Raw genomic sequence first — 27,865 nt, 5'->3', positions numbered from 1 at the left:
GAGCTGGAGCAAGTCCCCATAATAGAGAGAGCCGAGAAAGAGGAGAGGGAAAAAAGGAGAGAGAGCGTGAGCAGGCAGCGGCTGGAGACTGCTGCTACCTCAGAGAGCCGCTCTGAGGAGGGCTGGCGGCTGCGCCCCGCTATGCTCTGCTCTATCCCCAAAGAGAAAGAAAGGCTCGTTAACAGCTCCTTCCTGCCTGCACTTTTGTTCAAATTCTTTCCTTCCCTTCCAATCCTGCTTTAGGTCAAATTCTAGTGAAAATGAGTCTCCTGGCTTCCTGATCTCCTCCTAGCCTCCCCAACGAGGCCTAGAGAACCAGCCTGGCCTTCCGGAAGGCTGAGTCTGGGTGCACGATGGGCCAGGAAAGGCTCTGATAAGGGGAAAGCAAGTTTGCCCCAAGTTTCACCAAGGCTGTTCCCTTAATCCGAACCTGAGCCCTTTCCTGCTATCTAGGCATACAGAGAACGGGTCAAGAGCAAGGCAGGCCTGGGATCTAATCCTTAAGGCACTGTCCTATGCATCTTGCCACCATAAGGCCCAAATGCAGGGCCACTAGCCCCCAGCAGCCCAGTCAGATGGTAAATGTAGATGGCCCTCAGACTTGTTAAACTACAAGTATGGCCACACCTCCAAATTATGGAGAAATGTGTCAGGGAAAACTCATTGGGCCCCAGTCCTATACTATAATTTATCTGTCCCTTCATCTCTACCTGGAAGCTTATCCATGCAGATCTCTACAGGATACTCCCTTTTCTCTGCACAGACCCCACTGAAGGGTCCTCTCCTAGATAGCATTCAAGTTCTACAAGGGGAATCCAATCCCTCCCTCTTATGGGCTCTGTAGGGCAACACCATTTCATCACCCTCTAGTGACAGTACTTCCCTAATTCAGGGGTGGGGTGGGGGGGGGCTGGGGGTATTGTCTCAATTCCTCTATTTCCAGGTCTAAGTTGCCCTAAGCACTTCAATTCTTTCTTCGCTTTGCCCAAACTAGCCCTAGTCTCCTATGTCTTGACCTGCCCTCTGGGCTACACGGTATTCCTAGATTGCTGGCTGGCCTGGCTTAGAGAGGCAGGAGCAGAAGCACACCACACCAGACAGGAAGCTCCAGGAGCACCCTACATCCATCGCTTTCACAATCCCTCAGAATCGGAGGAGGGCTGCAGCCAGCTCTTTAGACTGCTGCAGCTCTCAGAACACTCCCGGCAATTAAGGAGAAGAGCATGGGGTGGTGCACGCAGAACGGAGTCCTGCCCCTGCCCTGCCCAACCCAACCTTGTAGAAGAGGCCTTTTACAACACTCAAAGGCTTCTCCACACAGAGAATCTGGCAGTAGCCAGGAATAACTAAGGCAGACTGTTGGTAGGAGCTGGTGGTTGGTATACTTAGGGAACTGGTCCGCAGTCTTTTATAGGGATTTCTTACAGATGTTTCTCCAAGTCTTTCCTTCAGCAAGCTCTCTCTCCCTTCTCCTGATGCTGCTACTCAAACACAACTGTCCTTTAGGACTCAAATGGCTGCTGTTCATATGCACCATTCATTTCTGGGGACCCCATCACTTCTAGCCCCAATTCTCCAGTTTTTCCAGTTAAACTGTCACTTGAAATAACTTGAAAATTCAGGGGAGAAAACAAAAGAAGGAAACCAACCCCAGCTTCGCAGGCCCTCAGAAAGAAACCCTAAGGGAGGAATGCAGAAATGGGCAGAGGGAGGTTGGTGATCCCTCCACAAAACTCTAGACGTCCCTAATGCCTTCCTACAGCCTCAGAGGACTCCCCACACTTTTCTTCCAGAGCCCTGGATCAGACACCTGCAACAGGAAGTGTATCAGGATGATGGGACTGGTGTTCCCCTACGGGAAGAAGGGTCTGAGGAGAAACAGCAAGGGGAAGGACTATAGTCCTGGTGATGGCGATGGTCCTCTTGTCCTTTTTTTTTTTTTGGTTTTTTGAGACAGGGTTTCTCTGTGTAGTTTTGGTACCTGTCCTGGATCTTGCTCTGTAGCTCAGGCAGGCCTCGGATTCAGAGATCAGCCTGGCTCTGCCTCCTGAATGATGGGATTAAACGCGGGCGCCACCGCCGCCCACCCGGCTGGGATGAATCATCTATAACTAACTTAGCCTACTGGTGCCCTGGCTTCCAACTGGCCACACAGAGTTCCTTCAAATCCAAGGTCATGGCACAGTTCCAGAAACATGGCCGTAGGCCCTTCCTTCCTTGAGTGACTACACTGTCATCTGCCTGTAGTTAAGCTCTCATCCACTAAGTAACTGAGTGGCTTCTCTGAGCTTGGAAAGGTCCTCCATCCTGGAGCCCCATCCCTGACAGGTGGACAGGCCAAGGCTCTGAGAAAGAAAAATCACACAGTCACTTTATCCTCTGCCTCTAATGCCCATGTGTGCCCCACCCTGCTTTCTCCAAGTCCTCTAGGCTTCTTTGAGCCCTCCTTCCAAGGTAAGTCACCTAAGTCTGAAGGATGAAACCCATCTCCTAAGGGTCTTTGCTCTTCCATAGAGAAATGGCCCAAGATGTCAGGAAATGATCTGCTGGGGACCAACGGCTGTCAGTCTACAGAGGGGTCTGGGAGGTGAGAAAGCAAGCCCGAACAGTATTTTCTCCTTACTCTCTTGTTCTAGAGCTGACTCCTCCGGGCAGCCAGTGACACAGAGCAGGGAAGGAGAAGTTGGGTCCTAATGTGTGAAAAGCTCCAGCAAAGCAAAATCATTTACTCTTTGGTGCGACTGCTCAGCAGAGCTAATAAATCTTGCATGAGCAGGGCCAATTCTAATTTCCTAATATGAAAAGGCATTTGGATTGAGAGAGAGGGGGAGATAAAAGTGATTGAATCTCCAATAGTCCAGGTTACTGACAAGAAACATCCTGCTCAGCCCTGAGAGAAGGATGGCAGCACCCGCCTGCTGCATACACCCATCTGTTCTGCCCCCCTCTTGGCGCGATACATCTCAGTCTCTTCTATTGACAGGACGTGGCTTTAAACACAGTTACACAAGTTATCATTTCTGCCTTCTGATCAATCTGAATTTTCAGGACAATTACCCTCTTAATCAATGATTGCTATCAGCAGCCCTGCGCCTGGACGGATTTCTCAGCAAGGTAATCACGCCGCCAGGCTGGACGGCGCGTGCATAGGCAATGAAGCTCCGGGTGGGGTCTCCTCCCTCCGTGAGCCCCTATATCCCAGCATCACTGCCAGCATCGAGGACAAGGACGGCAAAGTGTGAAGGCCACTTCAAGGAGTGGTGGGAGTAGAAGAAAAGGGAGGGGGCCCAGCCACTCAGCCAGCTTTCTAAACCATCTGATCATGGAATAAACCTATTAAAACCCTAGATTTACTGCCCACCGCCCAGATCCATCTCCACATGCCCTCCTGCCATCATTCATACCTCCTAATTAGCCTAATAAAGCCCTATTCTAATTATAGGCTCAAACTATTAGGGTGAGTAAGTACAAAGAAAAGAGAAATATTGGCTTTACTAATCTCTCAGATGCTCCATGGATCTGGTTTGCACTGGCTACTTACTGTCTGGGATGGCCAGGGCAGCCTCTTCTCCTTGGAAACCCGGACATCTGGAGCTATCATAAGGTAAGCCTGGCCTTGAGCCAGAAGGCTACCCAACTCAGCACTGCCCTTCCTGGGTTATCCCACAGACCAACCCTCTGTGCAGAAAATAATCCAGAGCCCCCCAGAAGAGGGGAGGAGAGGGGACAGGGAAATCCACTGTCCAGCTGGCTACACAGAAGCCCTATCTGCCACACTGGGGACAACTCAGAGGATGGTATCACACCACCCATTGTTGAGCAAGAGGCCAACAGTACAACAGAAATTACTTGATCTAGGACCCTAACAAGCTGCTCTGAGCTCTGGCATGGGTCCATGTGCCAATATATAATTTGCTATTGTACCCTGAAGGGAGAAGATAATTAAAAAGCATGTTTTCCTTTTTCCCAAGAGATTACAGAATATGCCACCATGCTCTGGTATGCATGTTTTTATTCATTGGCATTTACTAAGTTCTACCCATGAGATAAGTGAAGAGGGTACAGTAGTGACAATACAGAAGTGATTTCTACTCTCATGGACCTCACAATCGAGAGAGAGAGAGAGAGAGAGAGAGAGAGAGAGAGAGAGAGAGAGAGAGAAAGCATGAGAGACAGAGAGACAGATGGACAGAAAGAGAGATGGAGAGAGCAACAAAGTTAACTTGTACATGAATATTCAAGGCAAAATTATTTACAGCAGCCAAAAGGTAGCAAAGACCCAAACGTCTAATAATAAATGAATGAATGAATAATATTTAGGCTAATTATAATGGCATGGGACTGTAATTCACACACTCAGAAGGCTGAGGCAGGAGGATAACTACAAATATGGTTTATATAGTGGTTTCCAGGAACTTACTTCAGAATAAATAAATAGGGCTGGAGAGTTAGCTCAGCAGTTAAGAGAACTTGCTGCTCTTGCAGAAGACCAAAATTGGGTTTCCAGCACCCAAACTAGGTAACTTACAACCACTTGTAACTCTAGTTACAGGGGATCTGACACCTTCTTCTGGCCACTATGGGCACTAACACACATGATGCATATACAGACAAGCAAGCACACATACACATAAAGCAAAATAATAATAATAATAATAATAATAATAATAATAATAATAATAATAAGGAAGGGAGGGAAGGAAATGCAGCATGTCTATACAATGGAATAATTATTTGCAGTAAAAAGAAATAGAGGACTGACTGATGCATTGTAAAATATGGATGAACCTTGAAAATTATGCTAAGTGAAAAAAGCTCATAAGGCCACATGTATGAATCTTGTAGAATTTTTGGTTTGCTCAAGGACAGGATGTTTGGGGAAGGAGATAGGAAGTGTCTGCTAGTGGAATTTCTTTTGAAGACAAAAATATTCTCAAATTAAGTGTAATGATTGGCTATACAACCGTGCAAAGACAGTAAAATACAAATTCTATGTCTTAAATGGGTGAATTATATAGTATATAACTTATATCTCAAATATAGCTACTTTTAAAAAGGTACAGTAGGGGTGCTAGAGCGGTGGTTAAGAGCATTGGCTGCTCTTCCAGAGAACCCAGGGTCTTGGAGGATAAACAAGAATTCACTGGGCAGGAATGCAGCAAAGGCTTCTTCAGGCAAATGGAACAGATGTAAACTTAAGGCCTGAACACACACCACACAGGCAACACTGGTGTGGTTGGAAGTTACACTGGAGGGTCTTCAAAGTCAGGCTAGAGAATTTATACTTCATTCAGCAGACATCAAGATATCTGAAGTAAAAAAGGTAGTATACAACAGTCTGGGGTTTGGATGGCTCACATGAGAAACAACATGTCATAGTTGGGAGGGCATGGTTTGGGGGTCACACTATCCAGAGTTTAAATGCTTAGGTTTATTTTTCTTAGAATAAACACATTTTCCCTTTTTCAGTGTATGTGTTACGCATGTGTGTATATACATATTTGCGTCTGTGTGGGAACATGTATGTGGATGCACATCACATGTTTACATGCATGTAGAAGTGGCCCAAGGTTGATGCTGAGATATCTTATTCTTTGAGGCAGAGTCTCTCAGTCATATGAAGAGTAACTGACATGGAGAGTGTCTCTGGCAAGCTTTCTCTGGAAATTCCCTGTCCATATTGTCCAAGGACTGGAAATGACAAGTGAACAACCAGGCCCACACAGCATTTACATAGGTCTTCATACTTGTGCAGAAAGCACTTTAACCACTAAACCATCTCTCTAGTTCCCCAGAATAAATTCTATTTTCTCATAATTTATTTATTTTTACTTTATGTGCATTGGGGTTTTGCTTGCATGTGTATCTGTGTGAGGGTGTCAGATTTTGGGAGTCAGAGATAGCTGTGAGCTGTCATGTGGGTGCTGGGAATTGAACCTGGGTCCTCTGGGAGAACAGCCAGTGCTCTTAACTATTGGGCCATCTCTCCAGCTCCCAGAATAAATTCTTAATAACTAGTGAGAGCTAGGATTTTGTCTCTTCAGCGCATCTTTCTCAGTGCTTGGTGGAGTGCCTAACCCAGTAGCTGCTTGATAGAATGAATGAGTGAATGAATGAATGACCAACTGACTACAGTAAACTAAATCTCATTTGGTAGACATACTAGACACCTTCCACGAACCCTGGCTCTCTAGTTATACAGCATGAGCTCTTCAATGTAAGGTTCCTGTTTGAGTTCTAACCTATGGCCTCTGATCTCACACAGGGCTGATGCTCTATCTAGTTACATCCTTCTGCTCTAGGGGGGGTCTCCTTAAGGCTCAAAGAGGACATCACTGTGGCTAGTAGGAGGAGGGCAGGTGAAGCTGTAGGGACAAAAGGCTTCAGTAGAGTAGAAGAGGAGGTGGCAGTGCCCATGATCTTTACCTTAAAGCAGCCATGATGCTCTAGGAAGCAAGCACATCATGAGTCATAAAGCTAGAGAATGAGAGACCATCCCCAGCCTTTCAGAACTCTCTGTGGAATGCTCTGCACCACAGGCAGCAGGCTTACATGCAGGGAGGAGGCCAGCAGAGGTGAGGGAGAAACTCAACTGCAAGATTTGCAGGTGGATGGGGAGGGGGGGAGACCAGTCTTGAGACCTGCCTTTTCTCTCTTCTCTGGTCAGTAGTCTTCAGAGCATGGTAGGAAGGGGCTCCTCAGTCTCCCAACCCCCAATTCCTATACCCCCCCTTCCTCATCCCTTCCCTTTCTTCCTGCAGAGCTTCCCTGGAGCCATAAAAATAAAATAAAACACAAACACCCACAGTCCAGGAGGAGGGCGTCAGACAGATAATGGGCATTTTATATCTTTTTATGACACTCCCCATAGGCAGCTCGGCAATCACAGTGCAATAAAGGCAGGCATGCAGCTTGCATAGTTAAACAACTGCCGGGTAATTAGGCACAGCAAACACACCACTGGGGAGGCCTCAGGCCTGCTCTGGGATCTGCCTGCAGCCTGCCTGCCTGCTTACAAGCCAGTAAGTGCCAAGGCCAGGCTTACACCAAAAGAGAGGTGGTCACGGTGCTAGAGACAGAGCACTAACAGCTCCTGTCTGTACACCAGGGCACATGCCTCTGCACACTCACATATGCCTGTGCACACTCACAAGCATGCCTGCTCATACCCAGGAGTGCCACTCCTGTTTTCCAAATAGGGCAACCTAGGGTCTCAAGACTCTAAGGCCTTTGAAGAAGTCACAGCAGGCAACAGCAGGGACTAGCACAGCAGGATGGCTCTGAGGATGTGTGGGCACGACAGCTCATGGACCCTCTGTCTTCTGTAAACTCTGACTCAGTGAGGAACTTCGTTAACACAACTCAGTCGTAAAAAGAAAAAAAACCAAATAAATTAGTTGTTAAAAACACAGGCATGGGCAGTGGTGACACACACCTTTAATCCCAGCACTTGGGAAGCAGAAGCAGGTAGATCTCTGAGTTCGAGGCCAGCCTGGTCTACAAGTGAGTTCCAGGACAGAGAACCCTGTCTTGAAAACCAAGAGAGGGACGACACAGGTGTACACACACACACACACACACACACACACACACACACACACACACACACACCCCTCTTCCCACTGTACCCACCACTTCCACTGCCTGCACCACCTCCCATTTGCCTACAGCCCCACTCATCTTTCCATCTGGACCAGGAACTCTGTACAGGTGGAGACAGTCCAGATGTCCTGACACACTTCAGAGTCCCCAGTGGCTAGGGGATGACTACAAATATAGATGTCCCTGAACAGGCAGTGCATAGGCCACCTGCTACTCAAGGTTTAGGTCCAACCAAGACAGAAGTCCTCACAGAGCTGAGAACATCAAGGTGACCAATGCACACACATACTGCCTATTCCTACTGTAGAGACCTAGCCTGTCAGTCCAGACTGTCAGGGAACTGGAGGCTGGCTAATGAGACAAAACACTGCTAAAATCCCAGTTGAAGACAGAAAAAGCCAAAGTCCCACCTCGAGGAGTCATCTGGATCAGTTAAGCTAAAAACTACCCCCACCCCCATAAGACACTTGCCAGAAGGCCATGAGTGTGATCACATAGCTACCAACTTTCCTAAGTCTCTACCTGGCCACCACTTAGCATCTAACAAGTCAGTCAACAGAAGGAATCCAAGGCCAGAGGAGGGCCTGATCTGCTCTCTGCATTTACAGCACCGAGTGCCTTGTCTCCATCCCTTCCACCCCTCAAAGAATACAGGTGACAACAAGCTTCTTCTAGCCCACATGTTCCTGGCAAAGTCCAAACTAATGGCTCTCTGCTCCACTGACAGCCACCTCAAATACACACAGATGTAGACATAGGTGCCATCTAGCCAAACTTCTATACCACCTTTGGCCCCAGCTCTTGACAGATATCTGGCTATATCCCGCCTCCCCTGAAGCAGTTCCAAGGTTACAGAGTAAAGTAGGAAAGGGGAGATAGAAGGCCTTCTCTGATCTGCCTTGTGCTGGCTGGTTCTATGTCAATGCACTGGAGAGGAGGGATCCTTAACTGAGCAAATGTCTCTATAAGATCAGGCTGTAGGCAAGCTTGTAGGGCATCTTCCTAATTCATAATTAATGAGGGAGAGCCCAGCCCATCATGGGTGTATATCCCAGGGTTGGAGGTCCTGGGTTCTATAAGCAAGTAGGCCGAACAAGCCCTAAGGAGCAAGCCAGTAAGCAGCACTCCTCCATGGCCTCTGCTTCAGCTCCTGCTTCCAGGTTCTTGTCCTATTTGAGTTCCTGTCCTGACTTCCTTCAATGATGAACAGTGATATGAAAGTGTAAGCAAAATAAGCCCTTTGCACCCCAACTTGCTTTTGGTCATGGTGTTCTATCTCAGCAATAGTAACCGGAACTAAGACACTGTCTCTTTGCTAGAGCAAAAGGAGGAACTCATGCTGCCATGAATATACTCACACTGGCAAGGGCAGAAGACACTATGAAAAGAGACACTTCAACACCTTTATTCATTAGCTAAGGGAACCAAAGCGCCAAGAGCAAGGGACCCAACACCAGAGACAATGTCTTTATTTTTCTACTTGCAGGTTTCACCCAGGCTTCTTTGTGCTGCACCATGCTGCCCTCTAGAGACAAGGGCCTCATCTGCCCATTGCCAGTACCTGGAGCCAGACCACAAACCCTTGTGTGGGCATGTGCACACATCAGAATACACACAGATGTAGACATGGTGAGACATACTTCTCTAAACACAGACACACATGTATACATGGGCATACCTCTCATACACAAAGATCCCCCTTAAACAGGTATCACTCTGCAGGGACTGGACTGTGAGGCCAATCCCTACCCTTCCCTAAGCACTGATTTTTATTGACTGTCTAACTAGTGGCTGCTGTGTGTCTGTCTGTCTCCAGCTTAAACCAGGCTAGACAGCAGAGCTGCCTTCAGGTGGTATCTGCTACTAGGCAAGGGACAAGAGGGAAACTACGGAAGGAAAGAGCCTGGATTTCCATCTTCCTGGTCATGTGGCCTTGGGCAGGCTTCTTAATCTAAGTCTCTACTTCAGCACCATAAACTAGGGACAAGCCCTGCCTTGCTGAGTAGCCATGAGGATCCTGTATGCTGTATGTTGAACATGCAGCACCGAGGCTGGCACCAAGTGGGGCCCAGTGCGTTAGTGCTCTGTTACTACTGACACTGACAGACATGCTCAAGTCTGTTTTAGCAGGGTGACCTGCAGGACAGTGTGACGGACAGGAGCCTGGATTGTGCCTCCTCAAGTTCCAGCCTTGACTTTTCTACAACTCCTCCCACTTTTCAGGGTTTGGGGTAGCAACAAAGCAAATGAAGGAAAAACAAAAGCCAAACCCAAGGAGAGGGCACTGAGGGCACTGACTAGGTGGAAGAGCACTGATCTCACCCGGGTGCTCTCCTGGAATCATGCCCCACCTCTCCCAAAAGTCCTTCCCTCTGCCACAGTATGGACGCCCGAGTGGCTTCTGAGATTCCCCATTGCCACCAGCTCTGTGAAAGGTGGAGCATATTCGGTCTGGTCCCTTTCTTCATGTGGCTCACAGTCTCTCACAGAGATGGACTAGGGCACATGAAATAACCAAGACAATGAATTCAGAGTTATGCTATGCTCTGGTAGCTGGCCCTGAGGGTTAGGATATCAAAGTCTGTGTCAGAATGGTCCCCAAATGACTAAGCAGAACTCCCCACTCTGTGCTTCAAAACAGGCCCAAAATGTACTGAAGGAAACAAGGAAGAGGTCTACTGAGGGATCAAGGCTAGGAGACTCTGCCAGTGGACAGGACACAGACTGAGCAGCAGATAGAGGCAGCCAGGCCCAGAGGCAGGCCTGGTGTGACCTGCCAGGGGACACTGCAAGAATTCTGGGGTGAGGTCCACTGCAGAGGATGCAGGGACCTTGGCAGAAGACAGACTCCTGCTGCCCTAAGCGAATCCCCTTCCCCACCCCCTTCTTGCAAGCATACCCTCCAAAGATGCAGTGGTCTGACAAGCTGCCCACTCCACTCAGGGCATGGCACTCTTCTAAGAGCTTTACAGACATGCTCAAATGGACTCCTCCAACTATAACCCCCATGCTGGAGGGATGCAGTCTTTTTTCCCTAGCAATCTCAAGCTGTCCACCGCTGCCATGTCTCAAAGCAGGTGGCTTCCTCCACACACTGCTATCCCTGGCCCACAGGCTTGCTCTCCCCTTGTATGGATGTGAACATGGTGATTTCCAAGAGCTACTGCCCTTGCTCATATGCGCTCTGATTTTCTTTGGTAAAAAGTACACAGGATGAGTCCACATCAGTAGCTTTAACCCTGAAAATCACTGTTGTACTTCCTTGATGCAGCCAGCGATTTCACAGCCCACAGGATCCTTCCTGGAAGCCCCTCCTACTGCCCCATGAAAACTTCCTCATCTTCAGAACTCACCCCAGGAGCCTCCTTGCTAAACCTTTCTGGACTTACCCTCCCACTACCTAGAGAGCTTGTTTGGAGGTTCTAGCAGGGGAGTCTCCTCCTACATCCTTGCCCTCCTCCACTTGGGGAAGGTCGTCCTCTTTGAAAGAGAGGGCAGCTTCAGGAGGGACACACGTGGAGTAGTAAGGGAGGAAGGGGCACGCACCTAGGCAGCCAGATCAGCCGAATCAACCCTGGCCATCAATGGGGTGACGCATGTCACAGCCAGGTCATCCTCACATCCTACCATCCCACTACCTAATCACCAATAAAATCTCTTCCTCCTGCCTTTGCTCTGGAGGCAGCAAAGCTGTATAAGAGCAAGGACTCTGAGCACATGGCCTACGTTCCAGTGCCCACTCCATCACTCCCTGCTGCTGGCCTGGGGAAGGCATATGAGCGCTGGTGCTTCTACTTCCTCCTTCCTCTGTAGGGCAGCTGGGGACCCAAGGGGCTCAAACTAAGCATTTAGAGCCACATCTGGCTTTGTTAATTATTCATTATCTCCACTCTGTGAATAAGAAAACCAAGGTTCAGGGAAGGTTCCTGTCTATAGGAAGGTGACAGAGTTAGCAAGTACCTAAGCTGAATGTGACTCTAGTCCACTGTGACTCGAGTGACAGCCAGGCCTGGGACAGCAGACTGCTCCTCCATGCACTCTGAGGGTGAGACAGTGCAAGGGCGGTGCTGAGCCCACCTTCCCCAGCAGGATCCTGCTAGAGAGCTCTTCTCCACAGTGCCTGCAGGCAGACTCCCACTGCATACCTAGGTTCTTATCTCCTTGACCTCTCCCCTCCTTGGAGTCTGCTCCTCTCTTCTGAGTGTGCCAAGTATGGAGGCAACGCAAGTGTGTTCCTGTCTCACCCTTGGTCAACTCTAAGACTAGGATACTACGTTTCTTATTTTAGAGAGGATACTGAGGCACAACCAAGTTAAGTGATTTTCCTAAAACCCCACAACTACCAAGTAGGGAAGCAGGATTCTAAGCCAGCCGTTTTCTATTGGTTCAGGGAGGGACCAGCTCCAGCACACAAGGCTCGTTGGCAATGACATCACAGAGCGCAGCCGGACACATCGGGCTCCAAAGCTCTTTCCAGCATAATGGTCTCTGGCTTATGAGCTACACACCTACACCCCTAAGATGCAGCACATGCACTAAATGAAGGACAAGTCTCACAGAGACAGCCCAAGTCCTCTTGGTTTTGTCTGCATGGTGGACATCTCTACCACACATTCCATAAACGCTGTGGCCCAAGGCCTGCAGGCGAACCAAAATTTGCAATGTTTTCAGACATCACTGAGATCCTGGCTATTCTGCCTGCCTCACAGTTCTCCACAGCACACTGAAGTGTCCTTCCCCAGCCACTGTCCTGACCCCTGCTACGAACTCATAGGAGAGAAGTGTCTTTTGCTTGGAGTAACCGTCCAAAGGTCAACTATAGCAACAGAAGGCACAGTTCCCTCCATGCCTCAAGTTCCACAAATGCTCAAAACCTGAGCCTAAGGCAAGCAAAAAGGACCCCAGTATGGGGCTCAGAGAGGATGGGGGTGAAGGAACGCCTTTCTACTTTCCCGCTAAGCTCTCCCTGACCACTTGTCTAAGAAACACACTTGACTCAGGATTGCCTCTTCCTGGCTGTTTGCCTGGAGGAAGATGTTTAATTTCTCTAAGCCCATTTGCTTGGCAAAATCTGACAGATATCTGTCTATAGCAGCCCGACTCAGTGTGGATTCACTTAATACTCACCAGTGCCTACTGTTAGGGTCAAGGGCTGAGTATTGAAAAGAGATGGTCTACATATAGACCTTAAGGACCTCATAGGCTAGTAGGAAAACGTGCAAGCATATGATACACTTAGTACAAAGTTCTAAGGGGAAGAGGTGACAGATTCTTTTCTATTAGAGGGTGTGTGTGATACAGGGACTTACATAAAAGGGTTTTGAAGGATGAACAGGAGTTTTCTAAAAACACTAAAAGGAGAAAATAAAACATAAGGGAGTAGCATAAGAAACAGAGAGGTGGAACAATTAGGTATATTTAAAAAGCAGCAAGAAGTTTGCTATGTTATGGGAAGGAAAGAAGTATGAACATCAGGATACTGCAATGAGCTATATCATCCAGGACCTTGCTATAGAGCTCAAGAGAAAGACTGGGCAAAGCCTCAGTACCTACCCTCTTGGCTCCAGTGCTCTTCCTGTCAGAACAAGCACCTTGCGATCACAGTTTCCTATGCCTTTGATTTAAGAGTTCCTCTCCTGGCCCTGACAGTAAGGCATTTCTGTCCCACAGATTATAACTCACTCTGGGCTATTATTCAGCTCCCCAGCCCTGGCCCTGCTGCAGTTAGTCCAAACATAATATCCTTCATGCATATATTATCTGTCTCCCTATTATCTGGAATCATTTCGGAATTAAATTTCAGTCCTGCAATATTGGCTTCAGGAGCGGCGCGCTTTATGGGCTAGTCAAAGGTTAGAATACCAATCAAAATAACAGTGCCGATGCAGCGAGACATTTTAATATTCCAAAACCCGGTAATTGTAAAAGGACATAATATTTTTTCCCTGATTACCCCAAAGGCAACACATGTTAACAAGGCGAGGGAAGGAGTGAAAGAAATTTCAGAGTTCAGACAGCTGTAAGACATATTTAAAGGAAAAGCCCAGGCTGAGCCCTACAGCATGGGGGCAGGGAGGCAAGAAGAAAGGAGACATTCCCTATGGCTCTGGCAGCTGACATTAAACACACTGCTGTCCCTCCTCTACTTCCGGACTAGACTTCAAGAGCTTAGCCCGAGGCACACACAGTGCAAAGTGGACTGAGAGGAAAGAACTCACAAACTCGAGTCCCGAGGCCTGGGTTCTAGTTTGTACCTGCAGGAAGGCAACCCCCTGCTTGAACCAGCCCAGGGGATCCACAGCAGGCCCTAGCAACTCTTCACAGGCCAGCTTCTGGCCTGATAGACACCTGGGCATATCATGCCCTTATTCCTACCTGGGGCTATGTGTCCTGCACCCTGTGCTTAGTGAGCCTAATCCTCAAAAACGGTGAGAGGTCTTGGGCATCCAACCCAGACTGCACACTGCCTGTGGACAGTGAACTGCTTCTGGATGGTGCTGAAGACCTGGATGGTGCACAATCCCCGCCTGGTTTTGACCACAGAGCTCAAGAGTCTCCAGCAGTGCAAGCTGCCTTCTCAGAGCACTGCAGGCCTTCCAGATAGTCACAGTTCTTCATTTTCACTTGAGGTCTGCTCTTGTTTGTCCAAATCAGCTTCTCATCAGTCCTAGTAAAAGGGCTACGTGGCTAGTGCCACTCGGCCACTCTTCTACGAATGGTCCAAAACAGCAACCTGATGAGCAGACTTCTAGATCACTCCTGCCTGCTGGCTTCCCAGCTGACTCAGCCACTCACTGAAGTCTCAGATCTGCATCACCAAGACCTGCTGACCTGACGATGGCCCCCAGCAAAGAACTTCATTAAGACCAAGAATTTATTCCTCCATAAGCCCTTAATTTATTACTGCACTGATTGGGACTCTGAATGCTCCAAGGTCAGGAAGTCACACTCAATCGTAGACTCCAATGCTCCCTTCTGCAGTTTCTCCTGCTATTCCCTCCCAGAGATTAGGGGAGAGAGAATGTTTCTTGGAGAGATCCCCAAAAGCTCTCTCCTCTTCCTCTCTCCTCTCCCTCGGCTATCTGGCCCCAGGCTCCCCCTTTCAGAGCACACAGAAAGCATAGCAGGGCATGGAGTACAGGTGGCAATGGGAAAGCAGAGCTACAGTCTTTACACCCTCCTTTTATCTGACTGCTCAGTTCTAGGTGCCCCGACCCCCCAAATGCCGGCAGGACTGGAGAGCCAGCCTGCTTACCCAACTCAGAATCCTCCTAAGGCTGCCTGCTTATTTTCCCACAAAGCCCACCCAGGCAGACTGTGGCATGAGAGGGAACTCCTGACAGGTATGTGTACACACAGTCGCACAGCTTGGTCTGCATATACATGAAGGTTTATATATGTGTAGCATGCGTTTATACATTCATTTGTACCTATGTCCCATGCACTGAATAAAACCCATTTTCTGTATTCTTCCACACACACCTTTTCTGATGTGTTTCAACCAATCTTTCTGTTTCATAATTCCTTATTTAGGACAATATTTTTCCTATCTAGTCTTAGTCAACACTTCTGTGGCTGTACTTTAGAAATTGCCAATATCCCATTTCTTAAATCATTAATTCAAACATCCTACGTTTTAAAAAAAGTCAGTCTAATTTGGCCTAGGCCAGCCTCAAACTTGCTATGGATTCAAGGGGTTAAGATTGATCTTCAACTCCTGATCCTCCTTGCCTTGACCTCCCTAGCACTGGAATTACAGAGACCCAGTGCCACACTTGGCTTTTCACCTTGGTGCTAGGGATCTTCACACTGTGTGGCAAGCACTTCATCGACTGAGCCACCTCCCTAGTCCTTTTTTTATTTTTTCTGAGATAGAGTCTCACTCTATAGCCCAGGATAGCCTGGAACTCACAGCAATCCTCCTGCCTCAGCATCCGGAGTGATAAGATTACCAGCACCAGCCACTCTACATGGTTAGACATGGCACTGTTCAACTATAATCTCTTCCCCTGCCATCTGGCACACTCAGCTGTGCCCACTGCTCCTCATTTCAGCAGGACTTACCTTCCTGTTTTGTCCCTAGCCATCAGATCCTTCCTCTTTTCAATATCTATCCGAGATCCCAGTCTATACTGTCAACTGCTGTCTCGACAGTATCTTTTTGTCACATCTCCACCCCAGACAAACCTAAGGCTCCTTTCTCCACACCCACAGCCAGCTGCTGAGTGCTGCTAAGGGTCAGCCCTCTGAACAGAGCGGCTCTGCTATGTGATGTCCTGTCTAGAACTCCTACTGTCCTCAAGTCGCTCCTAACGTCTCCCACAGGGACAGTAATCCTCTCCTACTTTCTGGGAGTCTTCCTAGAGCTCCCTAGAGTGGCCAGCAAATGGTTTACCTACTTGTCACACAGGGAAAAGCAAAGCCATCAAGCTATTAGACAGTGTGCTTTTTTTTTTTTTTTTTGTCAGCTTGACACAAACCTAGACATTATGGAGAAGTAGGAATCGTAATTGAGAAAATGTTTCCATAAGATATTTTCTTGATTAAAGACTGACATGGGAGGGCTCGGCCCACTGTGGGAAGTGCTATCCCTGGGCAGGTGGTTCTGAAGTGTCTGAGAACCAGACTGAGCAAGGCATGCAAACAAACGAACCAACATTGTTCCTCCACGATCTCTGCTTCAGTTCCTGCCTTGGCTTCACTCAATGGATTGTGGGACTTGGATGTGTCAGCCAAATAAACACCTTCCTCTCCCAAGTTGCTTTTGGTCACAGTCATCATCAAAGCCAGAGAAAGCAAACTAGGGCAGAAACTGGCACCAGGAACATGGGATACTGCTGTGATAGACCAGACCAGGCTGTTTGGGGGAGGACTGTAGAAGGATTTTTGGAACTTTGGGCTGAAAAAGCCATTGAGTATTCAGAGCTCACTGACATGTTCTGTGAGAGCCTGGAAGATGTTGACAATAGCACTGACACAGAGGCTTAGCTTGTTTCAGACAGAATCTAAGAGTTCAAAAAACTTTATTGGGGCTGTTTATGTGATACTTCAAAAGTTATTTTATTAAATTATATTTATTCACTTATTTGTGTTGTGCACATGTGTGCACTTGGGGCAGCCAGAGGACAACACATAGCATTAGTTCTTTTCTTAATCATGTGGGTCTTGGGGATCAAACTCGGGTAGTCAGGCTTGGCCAGAAGTGCCTTAACCCACTGGGCCATCTCACCAGCCCTGTTCACGTGATATTTTGAATTGAGAATATGTAGTTCTGATCATCAGGGGCTAAAGAGCCAGCTGTAGTTAAGAAGAGATAAGCATCACTGAGGTGAAATCTTCTGGGAGTATTTCCCCAGGGTTAGTACACAGAAACTGTGGCCGGAGGGGCCAAAGCTGGCAGGCAAACTTGGTAATGTTTAATAAGAGTCTCCTACATGTTTTGTTGGCATGGGAGCTGAAGAACTGAAGGGGTCATGAAAAACAGCTGAGACCTGGCACTGCATGGCAAGGTTGGAGTCCCTGAAGAGAGGTCACTGGTGAAGGGACAGCCTCACCTGCACTAGAGAGCCTAGCACATTTGAGATGCCAGAGCTGTGGGATGAACAAGGACAGGTGTGCAGCTGAGCCAGCCTGAGGCTACCAGGCTGGCTGGCTGGATGACAGAGACAGACAGAGGTGTGGCACTGCCAAGGCCCCCAGAGCCCAGAAGATCATGAGTCCTGGATACAGAGTTATAACACTACTGGAGTTTGGTTTTGCTTTTATTGTGACTGTGCCCTGGTTTTTCCTTCTTGGGATAAGAAAGGTGTAACTAACTTTATATTTTATAGGATCCCACAGTTAAAAGAGACTTTAGACTTTTAAAGAAACTGTAAATATTTTTTGAAGTGACTGAACTTTTAAAGTGTTTAAAATTTTAGAGTGGAACTTTTAAAAGACTTTCTATTATGATATTGATATTAATATGAGGGGGTGAACAAGAAAGGAAAGATCATGGTTTAATAAGTAGTGTGTTTGTGTATCAAGTTGACAAGTTGTACTGGTTGGTTTTTCTCAACTTGACACAAACTCTGACGTTATCTAGGAAAAAGGAATCTGAATTGAGAAAATGTCTCCATATGGTTAGCCTGTAGGCAAGTCTCTGGAGCATTTTCTTGATTAAAGATTTATATGGGAGGGCCCAGACCACTAGCGGCAGTACCATCCCTGGGAAGGTGGTCCTGAAGTGTATAAGAAAGCTGATGGAACAAGCCAGGGGGAACATGTCTGTAAGCCATGTTCCTCCAAGGCCCCTGCTTCAGTTCCTGCCTGTAGACTCCTGCCTTGGTTTCCCTCACTGGACCGTTGTCACTCAGGATATGGGAGCCAAATAAACTCTTTCCTCCCCCAGGTTGCTTTTGGTCATTGTCTTAGTCACTGTTCTATTGCTGGGAAGAGACACTACAACCAAAGCAACTCTTTTAAAAGAAAGTTTGTTTGTTTTTTTCTTTTTTGGTTTTTCAAGACAAGGTTTCTCTGTGTAGTTTTGGAGCCTTTTCTGGAACTCGTTCTGTAGACCAGACTGGCCTTGAACTCACAGAGCCTGGCTCTGCTTCCCTAGTGCTGGGATTCAAGGCATGCACCACCACTGCCCAGCTAAAAGAAAGTTCTTAATTGGAGCTTGTTTATATTTCAGAGGTTTAGTGCATCATCATCATGGGAGGGAGCATGGTGGCAGGCAAGTGTGGTACTAGATAAGTAGCTAAAAGCTACATCCTGATCTGTAGGCTGAGAGAGAGAGAGACTGACACCAAGCCTGTCTTGGGTTTTTGAAACCTCAAAGACCACCCTAGTGACATACTTCCTCCAATAAGGCCACACCTCCTAATGCTTCTCAAATAGTGCCACTTCCTGATGTATTCAAATACATGAGCCTTTGGGGGGTCATTCTTATTCAAACCACCACAGCTATGGTCTTCATCAGCAATAGAAAGCGAACTGAGTCATAACAAATCAGCAAGCCTGTTGACATGGATCTGCACCCATCTTTTCGTTTCTCCTGTCACGACCAAGTAGGGAGGATTCCATATTCTCTCCCCTTCTCAGAGGTATCCCTGATGATTCCCTCTTCTCCCTGCACCTTTAGCCTGGCTGGCTTTCTTCAAATAACGCCCACCTCAAACCCACCTCAGCCCTATAATGGCCGTATCACATCTCTTGCCTGTTCTTTGCTTCAGAATCCAGCTCTGAAAACATGAAATTTTCTCTTACCTCCTTGTTTTCTTACTCATGCCCAAATCACTTGGTTTATCCCTATCCTTATTTTGTACTCACAAGCTCTCACCAAGGTCAGTAGGGTCCACCTGATCACCCTGGTATTATGACTCTCTCTCTCTGGGCTGTAAACAGCTATCTCAGCCTCTGGAACACCACCCTCAAGGCCCCTCTGTCTCTGGGCCATGAAGATTTGGGTAGAACGAACTTCACCACTAGTTCTGCCGCATACATAATGTGAAAGCATTATCACTCTATGCTCAGGAGGGTTGTGAGGATTAGACAATGTAGCAGAGCAGCCAAGTATCTGGCCCAGGGCTGTTCAGTACAAACACAATGCAAATATACAAGAGTTGAAGTTTTAGAGTGGTCACATTAAAAGGTAAAACATGTTGGAGCTAGAGATGTTGCAGCTCAGTGGTCAAGAACACTGGCTGCTCTTCCAGAGGACCCAGGTTTGATTCTCAGCAGCCCCATGGTGGCTCACAACCATTTGTAACTCCAGTTCCAGGGGATCTGAGGCCTTCTTCTGGCCTTTGTGGATACTGCACACACCATGGTAGACACACATACATGAAGGCAAAACACCCAAACATATAAAAAATGATGATGATAAAGGTTTAAAATTGTTTCAAATAAAACATGAAATTATCTAATTAATAGATCCAAATATCATTTTTAAACATGATAGCAGTATAAAAATTATGAGATAATTTGGCTTTTTTTCAGACCAAGTCTGATGGGTAAATTAATAGTTATATCACATCTCAGCTAGGAAGCAAAAGCTTTATCAGAAACAATGTTTTAGATTTTGTACAATTAACAGTTTAAAATGTAGCATCTCTAACTCAAGTGGTTTAAACATACTCAGAAGTTTCTCAAGGAAATTTTTAATTCAAATTGATTCAAGCTTAATACAAATTAAGAATTATCTCTCAATTGCTGGGCAGTGGTGGTACACATCTTTAATCCAAGCACTCGGGAGGCAGGGCCAGGAGGATCTCTTTGAGTTCAAGGCCAGCCTGGTCTATAGAGTGAGTTCCAGGACAGGCTCTAAAGCTACACAGAGAAACCCTGTCCTGAAAAACCAAAAAGAACTATCTATCAATCATACCTGATCTATTCCAAGTGATCTACTGCCATATGTGCCAGTGGAAACTTTAATGGTCAGCACAGATGCTAATGACTGAATGTCTGTCCTCCCCAAACTTCATGTTAAAATTCAATTGCTACTCAAACAGTACCAAGAGGCGGGACCTTTAAGAGACCATTAGGGCATGGGAACCGCCCACATGAATGGATCAGTGCTGTTCCTGCAAGAGGACACTGGGTGAAGAGTGGAGCTGGACTACCCTGTCCTCTCTGTCTCCTGTACTCTCCTGTCATGTGACATTGTCCCATGATGCAGCAAGAATGTTCTTACCAGATGATGCCTCTGGAGATCACCTATCCCAGCCTCCACCAGAACTGTGAGCCAAATAAACTTCTACTGTTTATAACTTACCAAGTCTGTAGTATTCTGTCAAAGCAGCAGAAAACAGCAAACAATGGGTCTAGAATATAATAGAAAACCACTAAACAGCAACTATCTCTATTAGGGACCATTCCTTCCTTCTGACTCTTCATTTTCTATCTATCTAATGTGGTATCTCAGTGTTCTGCTCTGGGCTTTCTGTTTCTCACCCTATATACTCTTCTTTGGCAATCACGTACTTGCATGATTTCACTTGTCATTAGTACGTCAATAACTTGTCTGAATCGGGACCTCCTATTCAGAGATCATCCTTTATTTAGCCCTAGACTTACATTCAACTACCTCTTCAACAGAGTCACAGAATTGCTCAAAGACATCTAAATTTAATAGCCATACACCAAGGGTTTTTTTGGTTTGTTTTTTGTTTTTTGAAATCTTAAGCTTCTCCTTCTACTAGCAGAGAAAATTCATTCTGTTACCTAGGTGCTCACTCACAAACTCTAGGGCCATAATGACCGCTTCTTTCACCCCTAACTCTAACAACAAATCACCACTTCCTGTCTGGTACACAGTTGGTACTGCCATAACACTTTCAAAGAACAAATCTGTCCCAATATAACTGATGTATTAAAGGATAATTTAGCATACTGCCCATTTTGCATGGTTCTGTCATTTTTTCCAGATGATATACTAGATGTGCCAGATATGGCAGTGTATACCTCTAATCCCAGTCCTTGGGAGGTGGAAACAAGGGAATTCATTCCAAGTGCTATGCCAGCCTGGGCTAAATAGTGGGATTCTGACTTACAAAGACAGAGGAGATAAAAGAGGCTGAACTTGGTTGAACAGAGAACTCTGTCAGATCATATAAAATGCATGCATACACATCTACAACACCTAACAGCCACTAAGCTCATCATGTACGTTACAGCCACATCTTTCTGCTTATAATTTCCTATTTGATTTCAGACAGCCCCCTTTCCCCATCACAATAACACACCAACTACGGCCCTTCTTATATCCATTTCTACACGCAAACTTTAGACTGTTTTTATCTAAAGTAAAGTGCTCTACTTATTACGGTATTTATATATTTCTTCATCATTTAACTTGGAGACTATCAGTTCCAGTAGATGTCTATCTTCCTTTGCTATGCTACGATGGAGTTCCTGTGTACTGCACTCCCTAGGTCATCTCTACTGCATGACTCCCCTTCCTTCGTGTAAGAGATTCTGTTGTTTGGTTTCTGAGACTAATCCTCTGCAAGATTAGTCTTTAACTCTGCAGCTCAGGCTGACCTTACATTAAAGGCAATTCTCTTGTCTCAGCCTTCCAAGTGCTGGGATTACAGGCCTGGATGGCCACATCCACCCAGTACAGGGATTTTTAAGAACCTGTATGTTTGTATCATAACAGAATTGACTACACCATTCAACATTTTCCAGCCCATCCCAGTTCTCTATCTTCCACAGCTAGCCATAAAAACCAGGTAACCACATGTTCCACCTGGACTATGGTGATGGTCTTATTTTACAGCTCTCAGGCACCGACAGTGCTTCCCCAGGCACCCTCCATAGGCTACTAAAGAGCTGTGTGTCTGTGCATGCACATACTTGGTTGTACAATCATCAGAAGAGGGTCAAAACTGATATTCAATAAACAGAGGCCTGAGATACCACAAGTTCAGCAATGTTACCTAAACAATGATTTAAATGTCCCACCTACAACCACCAAATCCAACCCTGTTTAGAAAAACCGGTAGCTGATTTCTTGCAGTTCTCTATACAGTGGCCACAGAATCTTTTTTAAAACTCAAATGAGAAGAACATGGTGGCTCATGCCTATAATTCCAACACTGGGACTACTAAGGCAGGAGGACTGTCCAAAGTTCAAGGCCACTTAGGCTACAGCATGAGACTCTGTCTCAACACAAAACAAAAAAGCAAATGAGTGGATTTTTTCTTTTAACACCCTTTTAGTAGCTCCTCTTCATCCTAAAGATAAGGGCCAAAGTCACAACATGGTCCTTAAGCCCTGGCCTCGCCTTCCAACTTCACCTCACACCCCTTTCTCTTCTCACATCTCCTATGCTTGGCACTCACTCATTCAGTAAATGGAATTAAGTTTCTCTGTACTGTGATGGGGTAGAACAATGAACAAGAGGCAGAAATTCGCCGGGCGGTGGTGGCGCCTGCCTTTAATCCCAGCACTCAGGAGGCAGAGCCAGGCGGATCTCTGTGAGTTTGAGGCCAGCCCTATCTACAGAGTGAGATCCAGGACAGGCACCAAAACTACACAGAGAAACCCTGTCTTGAAAAACAAACAAACAAACAAACAAACAAACAAACAAACGACAAAAATTCTGTCTTCTTAGCTTTTATAACGATGCCAGGCTTCTCCTCACCTCGGGGCTTTACCATACGCTGTTTCCTAAGATTGGCCAATTCCTCCTTCAGACTGTAATTTAGATATCCTTCTTCAGGAAACTATTCTCAGACTCTACCTCAATAAATCTAGTTCTTTATTTTGTGATCCACAACTCTCAATTGTTCTAAACATGTTACTGAACAGAAGAAGAGAAGTGATTTGTTCAACTCTCACCTTTTTCTGTTATGGTCCCAGAACTTAACACAGTACCTGACACAGGAAGGCGGTCCACATGTGCTTATAGATGAGCTGTCTGTCTTTGTGCTTTATGGATCTATGTCTATACAGACTTCCAAGTATTTCTACAGAAGACTATGTTTATGTGAACACACACACACACACACACACACACACACACACACACACACACACACATTCTCCTATCCCTTAGTAACATCTCTAATCTGGAAAGAGCTGGGAGCAGAGCTTCAAGTCTTCTTTAAGTTGACAGCTCAATAAAAATCTAAGATCATTCAACACCATCCCAAATGTCAGCCAACAGTGGCTTTTGTCGCTCTGCTACGGGGAAGTAGGTGGAGGCAGGAGATGTCCAGACATGGCTGTTGAAAAGTTACTCTTTTCTGAGGCAGCCCTCAGTTTCTGAAGGAGAGGAGAGCTGAAAAGACAGTATTTCATTTCTTCTCAGGGTAGAGGCCTTAGGAAATCTGGACGCTGAGTTCATGTCTAGTGACTCACATACTCACACACCTGAAACACAAAACAGCTGGGAGCTGGAGAGGAAGGGATCAGACCCCTTGTTTTTCCCAAGCCTGCTTGAATTACCTCACAGGAAGAAAACGAAGGTCAACTGGGAATAGAGTCCTCAGTTTCCCTTTATAGCCATTCTTTTCTTCCACATCTTGGCAGTCCAGTGGAGAACTGACTGAGGAGGCTCAAGATAGCCTGAAGCACCAAGGTGACCCTGGTGTTAATTACCATATGGGTCAGCTACTCTCCTGCCCTTCTGCCTAGGAACCTAAAGGCAGAGAGCTATCCCACACCAAAAAGTCTAGTGAACTTCACAGAGTAATTGTTCATGGTCAGTGCCTGCCTCGCCTGGCCGGGCCTTCACATTGCATTTGCTGAGGCTGGCAAGCAGCCTCAGATGAGCTTTGACAGCTGGCACACTGTTTCCTGGACAGCATGTCTAGCTCCACCCAAGAGGGTCTGTCTTTATGAAGCTAGTTCTTAAAGATGTGGCCAGCAAGCATATACACTCTGAGTCTAGCTGACCCCAGTCCAGCCAGTGAGGACACAGGAAAGAACCAGATTCTGTCTCTATGCTCCAGATGGACACACCTGGAAGTAAACAAGCATGGACTTATTTCTAACTGAGTTCACTGATATCCCAAGTCCAGGGAGCCTCACAGGAAGAAAAGCTTAGCAGAAGTGATGTCTGAACCGCATCTTCAAGGAAAGGGAATATGCCTGATGATATATCAGTGTTTCATGTGTGTTTCATGAAGGGAGACAGACCAAGGCTCAACGGTAGGACAGCCTAGCCTCCTCAGTCAAAGATGAGTAGTATCAGAGGAGACTCAGCTATATGAGTGATCATCAGGAGGTAGGGGTGGGGTGGGGAGCAGAGAACAAAAAAGAGTGCAAAGGAGGCACACGAGGGAAAAGGAACACAAAGCATGGGACCAAGTCCACAGCCATCCTGGTGTAGAGCAAATACTCACAGAACTAGTTCCCCTACTGTTCTTCCATGTCCATGTTTAACCCTGGCCACATACACCAAAAGAAGGCTGCTCTTTCTGCCTCCAAGGCAGACTCTTCTTGGCAAACCCCTTTTGCTTGGTTACTCAGTCTAAGATCCTCATCTTCACTGTATCTAATGCAACCTTGCAATAGTCTTTTCCCTAAGCCTATAGGGAGCTTCCATCTTGACCCTGGTGTCTTCCCTTCTTCAAGATTCCTGAGAATCACTAAGCTAACTAGTTGCATCAAGTAGATCCTGAGCCTGCTCCAGGGCTATTTTTCTCTAGTAGCATGACATGTGGGCATCATTCTTCTAGTGGCCTGGGCCTTTAGAGCAATAATTTCTCTAGAGCAAGGCACCAAAAGCCCATTCCTACATCATTTCTTCTGTTAACCTAAGAAGCACAGCATGTGCTAGGGAAGGCTAGTTTTCCGGGTGACGCATTCTCTATCAGGGAAGCAGCCTAGCTATACAGGGTACTTCTGAAGCCCACACCCCCACACAAACTCTCCTAGGTCTCCATGCTCTATTAGTGCCAAGATCCTCCTTCATGTGCCAAGGGGCCTGGCTTGCACTGTCCTCTCCTCCATGAACAAGGCTCTGCTAGGGTCAGGTGAGAGCAAAGCCAGTTTGAGCAAACCCCTCTTCAAACTAGAGGCACAGGGACCACACTCATGAGCATAGAAAAAAGATCAACGAGGACCATGTTTCTCCTAGTGACAGCACAGCTCAGCCCAGAGATTCAGGGGAAAAAATCCCTTTAACTGGGACTTCTATGTATGTTTGGAAGACGCCAATCGGACTCCACCCAGTGGTCTGAGCTTCAAGCAGCTCCCCATTCCCAGAAATATCAACATTTCAGTGCATATTACCCGGGGAAGAAAAAGAAGGGATACTGAGAAAATAAAACAAAAGGAAAGACAAGAGCTGGGGTGTGGTGGTGGTGGGGCATATCTGAAGTACAGGAGAACCAAAGGCCCTAAGTGAAGCTCAGGTGGTACCTTTTTCAGATTAATCCACTGCTTGAAGTAATCCGCCACTGGCAAGCCTAAATAATGGCACTGGCCTGGAAGCCTACAAAAAAGAGAGAGAACAAGTTGGAAACACACATCCCAAGTTTGGAATCTTAAGCTACAAAGTAAAAACAAACAAAACAAAAACAAAAACAACAACAAAAAAAAAGACCACGTTTATAGAACAGAGAGCACAGAGTTAAAACATCAGCAGGTCCCCAGCTGAGGAAGATATCCCACCTCCAGCACCACAGATACTGGGCTCAGAGCCATTCCTCAGAACCAAATGTGAGTTTCAAAAGATATTACATAGAATAACATCAGCTGCTACTACTTCCTAATTTGTTCAATTCTATTTTTAACACGTTAAGGTCCTTACTTGCATTTTCTCTCAAAGTGATCCCGTGAGGTAAGTACTATTGTCTGTTGTGGTCTCCTAGCTGCCCTAGGGGTGTTTGCTTTAGATTTATTTTTTATTTTATATTCATGAGTGTCTTGCTCGGATAGATATCTGTGCATCATGTGCCTGGCGCCCTCAGAGGTCAGAAGATCCCCTGGAACTAGAGCTACAGATGATTGCGAGCTGTTATATGGATGCCGGGAACTGAACCTGGGTCCTCTGCAAGAGCAACAAGTGCTCTTAACTGCTGAGACATATCTCTAGCCCCTGTTTGATGGATTGTTTGAGACAGGATCTCACTCTATAGCCCTGGCTGTCCTGGAACTCACTATGTAGACCAGGCTGACTTCAAACTCACAGATCCCCTGCTTCTGCTCAGTGCTGGAATTAACAGCACATGCCACCACACTCAGCTCCTGGTATGTGTTTGTTTTGTTTTTTGAAACAGGGTCTCATGCAGCCCCCTTGACTCTAATTTCCAAACACTGGAACTAGAAACCTGTGCCACTACACTTTTTGGCAGTGTTGAGGTCAAACCCAGGGTGTCAGGCATGCTAGGCAAGTATTCTACCAACTGAACTACATTCCCAGTCCTCCAGAGGAGCAGCACGTAAAGACTTTTTAAAAACTGGTATCTCAGGTATGTGTCAGTAACAGAAAACTGACTAACACAGGGCCCAAGAAGGGAAAATGAGCCTTCAGAAATTATAGAAATCATTAAGTCTGACATGGTGGGACACACCTTTAATCCCAGCACTTGGCAGGCAGAGAGGCAAGTGGGTCTCTGAGTTCAATGCCAGCCTGACCTACACAGTGAGTTCTAGAACAGCCAAGGTTATATAATGGAGAAACCCTGTTTCAAAAGAAAAAAAAAGACAAGACAAGGAAAGGAAAGGAAAAAGGAAAGGAAAAAGGAAAGGAAAAAGGAAAGGAAAAAGGAAAGGAAAAAGGAAAGGAAAAAGGAAAGGAAAAAGGAAAGGAAAAAGGAAAGGAAAAAGGAAAGGAAAAAGGAAAGGAAAAAGGAAAGGAAAGGAAAGGAAAGGAAAGGAAAGGAAAGGAAAGGAAAGGAAAGGAAAGGAAAGGAAAGGAAAGGAAAGGAAAGGAAAGGAAAGGAAAGGAAAGGAAAGGAAAGGAAGTACAGAGAACAAAACTTTCACATCTTCTTCCCAGAACCTTCCTAAGATCGGAGGGCTTAGAGAGCTTCCCACCTACTACCCTTCTCCAGACCACAGGCCTTGAATCACTGCATTGTTCCTAAGAAGACAATGCTTCATGAGTCAACACTACCTCAACTCATCGCCCCTTTTCATGACATCAGGAATTGAGGTCACATATGCCCTTCTGACCCTACTTCCTATTACTTGCAGTAAGGCTAAATTCTAGAAGCATGCATCCCTTTTCTGTAATACATAGAGCTGATATTTTTGTTTGTTTTGTTCTTTTGAGATAGGGTTTCTCTGTGTGACAGCTCAGGCTGCCCTGGAACTCACTCTGTAGACCAGGCTGGCTTCAAACTCACAGAGATCCACCTGCCTCTGTCTCCCAAGTGCTGGGACTAAAGGTGTGCACCACCATGTCTGGCCTAGAGCTGATTTTTAAGCTTAAAATCAAGTTATTAGTGTCAAATGTTAGAGTGGCCAAACAAGATGAGAGGTGAGAAAACTCAAGGGACTTCATAATATGGAGGTTCCCAAGTGATCTTGCTGAGTGGCGTGTTAACATTAGCAGGCCAGGTAAGGAATGGCAGAGAGCGAGCCACTTAGAGACAAGGGAACGGAGGATCAAGCACAGAGTCCTGTTCTTAGAGACAAGGGAACGGAGGACCAAGTACAGACTCCTGTTCTTAGAGACAAGGGAACGGAGGACCAAGTACAGAGTCCTGTGCTTAGGGACAAGGGAACGGAGGACCCAGCACAGAGTCCTGTTCTTAGAGACAAGGGAACGGAGGACCAAGTACAGAGTCCTGTTCTTAGAGACAAGGGAACGGAGGACCA

At 46.5% G+C, this 27,865-nt stretch overlaps 1 protein-coding gene across 5 annotated transcripts in view; it reads right to left on the bottom strand.

Annotated features, from left to right (window-relative positions):
* Eri3 (ERI1 exoribonuclease family member 3) overlaps positions 1-27,865 on the bottom strand; it is a 134,350-nt gene that overhangs the window by 39,871 nt on the left and 66,614 nt on the right. For all 5 annotated transcript variants that reach the window (XM_042271702.2, XM_076564893.1, XM_042271699.2 and 2 more), the window contains one exon: positions 25,460-25,532. In XM_042271702.2, coding sequence (XP_042127636.1) covers positions 25,460-25,532 — 73 coding nt within the window. The remainder of the gene's footprint in view (positions 1-25,459; positions 25,533-27,865) is intronic.

This window comes from Peromyscus maniculatus, chromosome 2 (genome assembly GCF_049852395.1).
Source record: "Peromyscus maniculatus bairdii isolate BWxNUB_F1_BW_parent chromosome 2, HU_Pman_BW_mat_3.1, whole genome shotgun sequence".
NCBI lineage: Eukaryota > Metazoa > Chordata > Mammalia > Rodentia > Cricetidae > Peromyscus > Peromyscus maniculatus.
The sequence above is the reverse complement of the archived record's forward strand: the minus strand, read 5'-3'. Positions and strand labels throughout refer to the sequence as shown.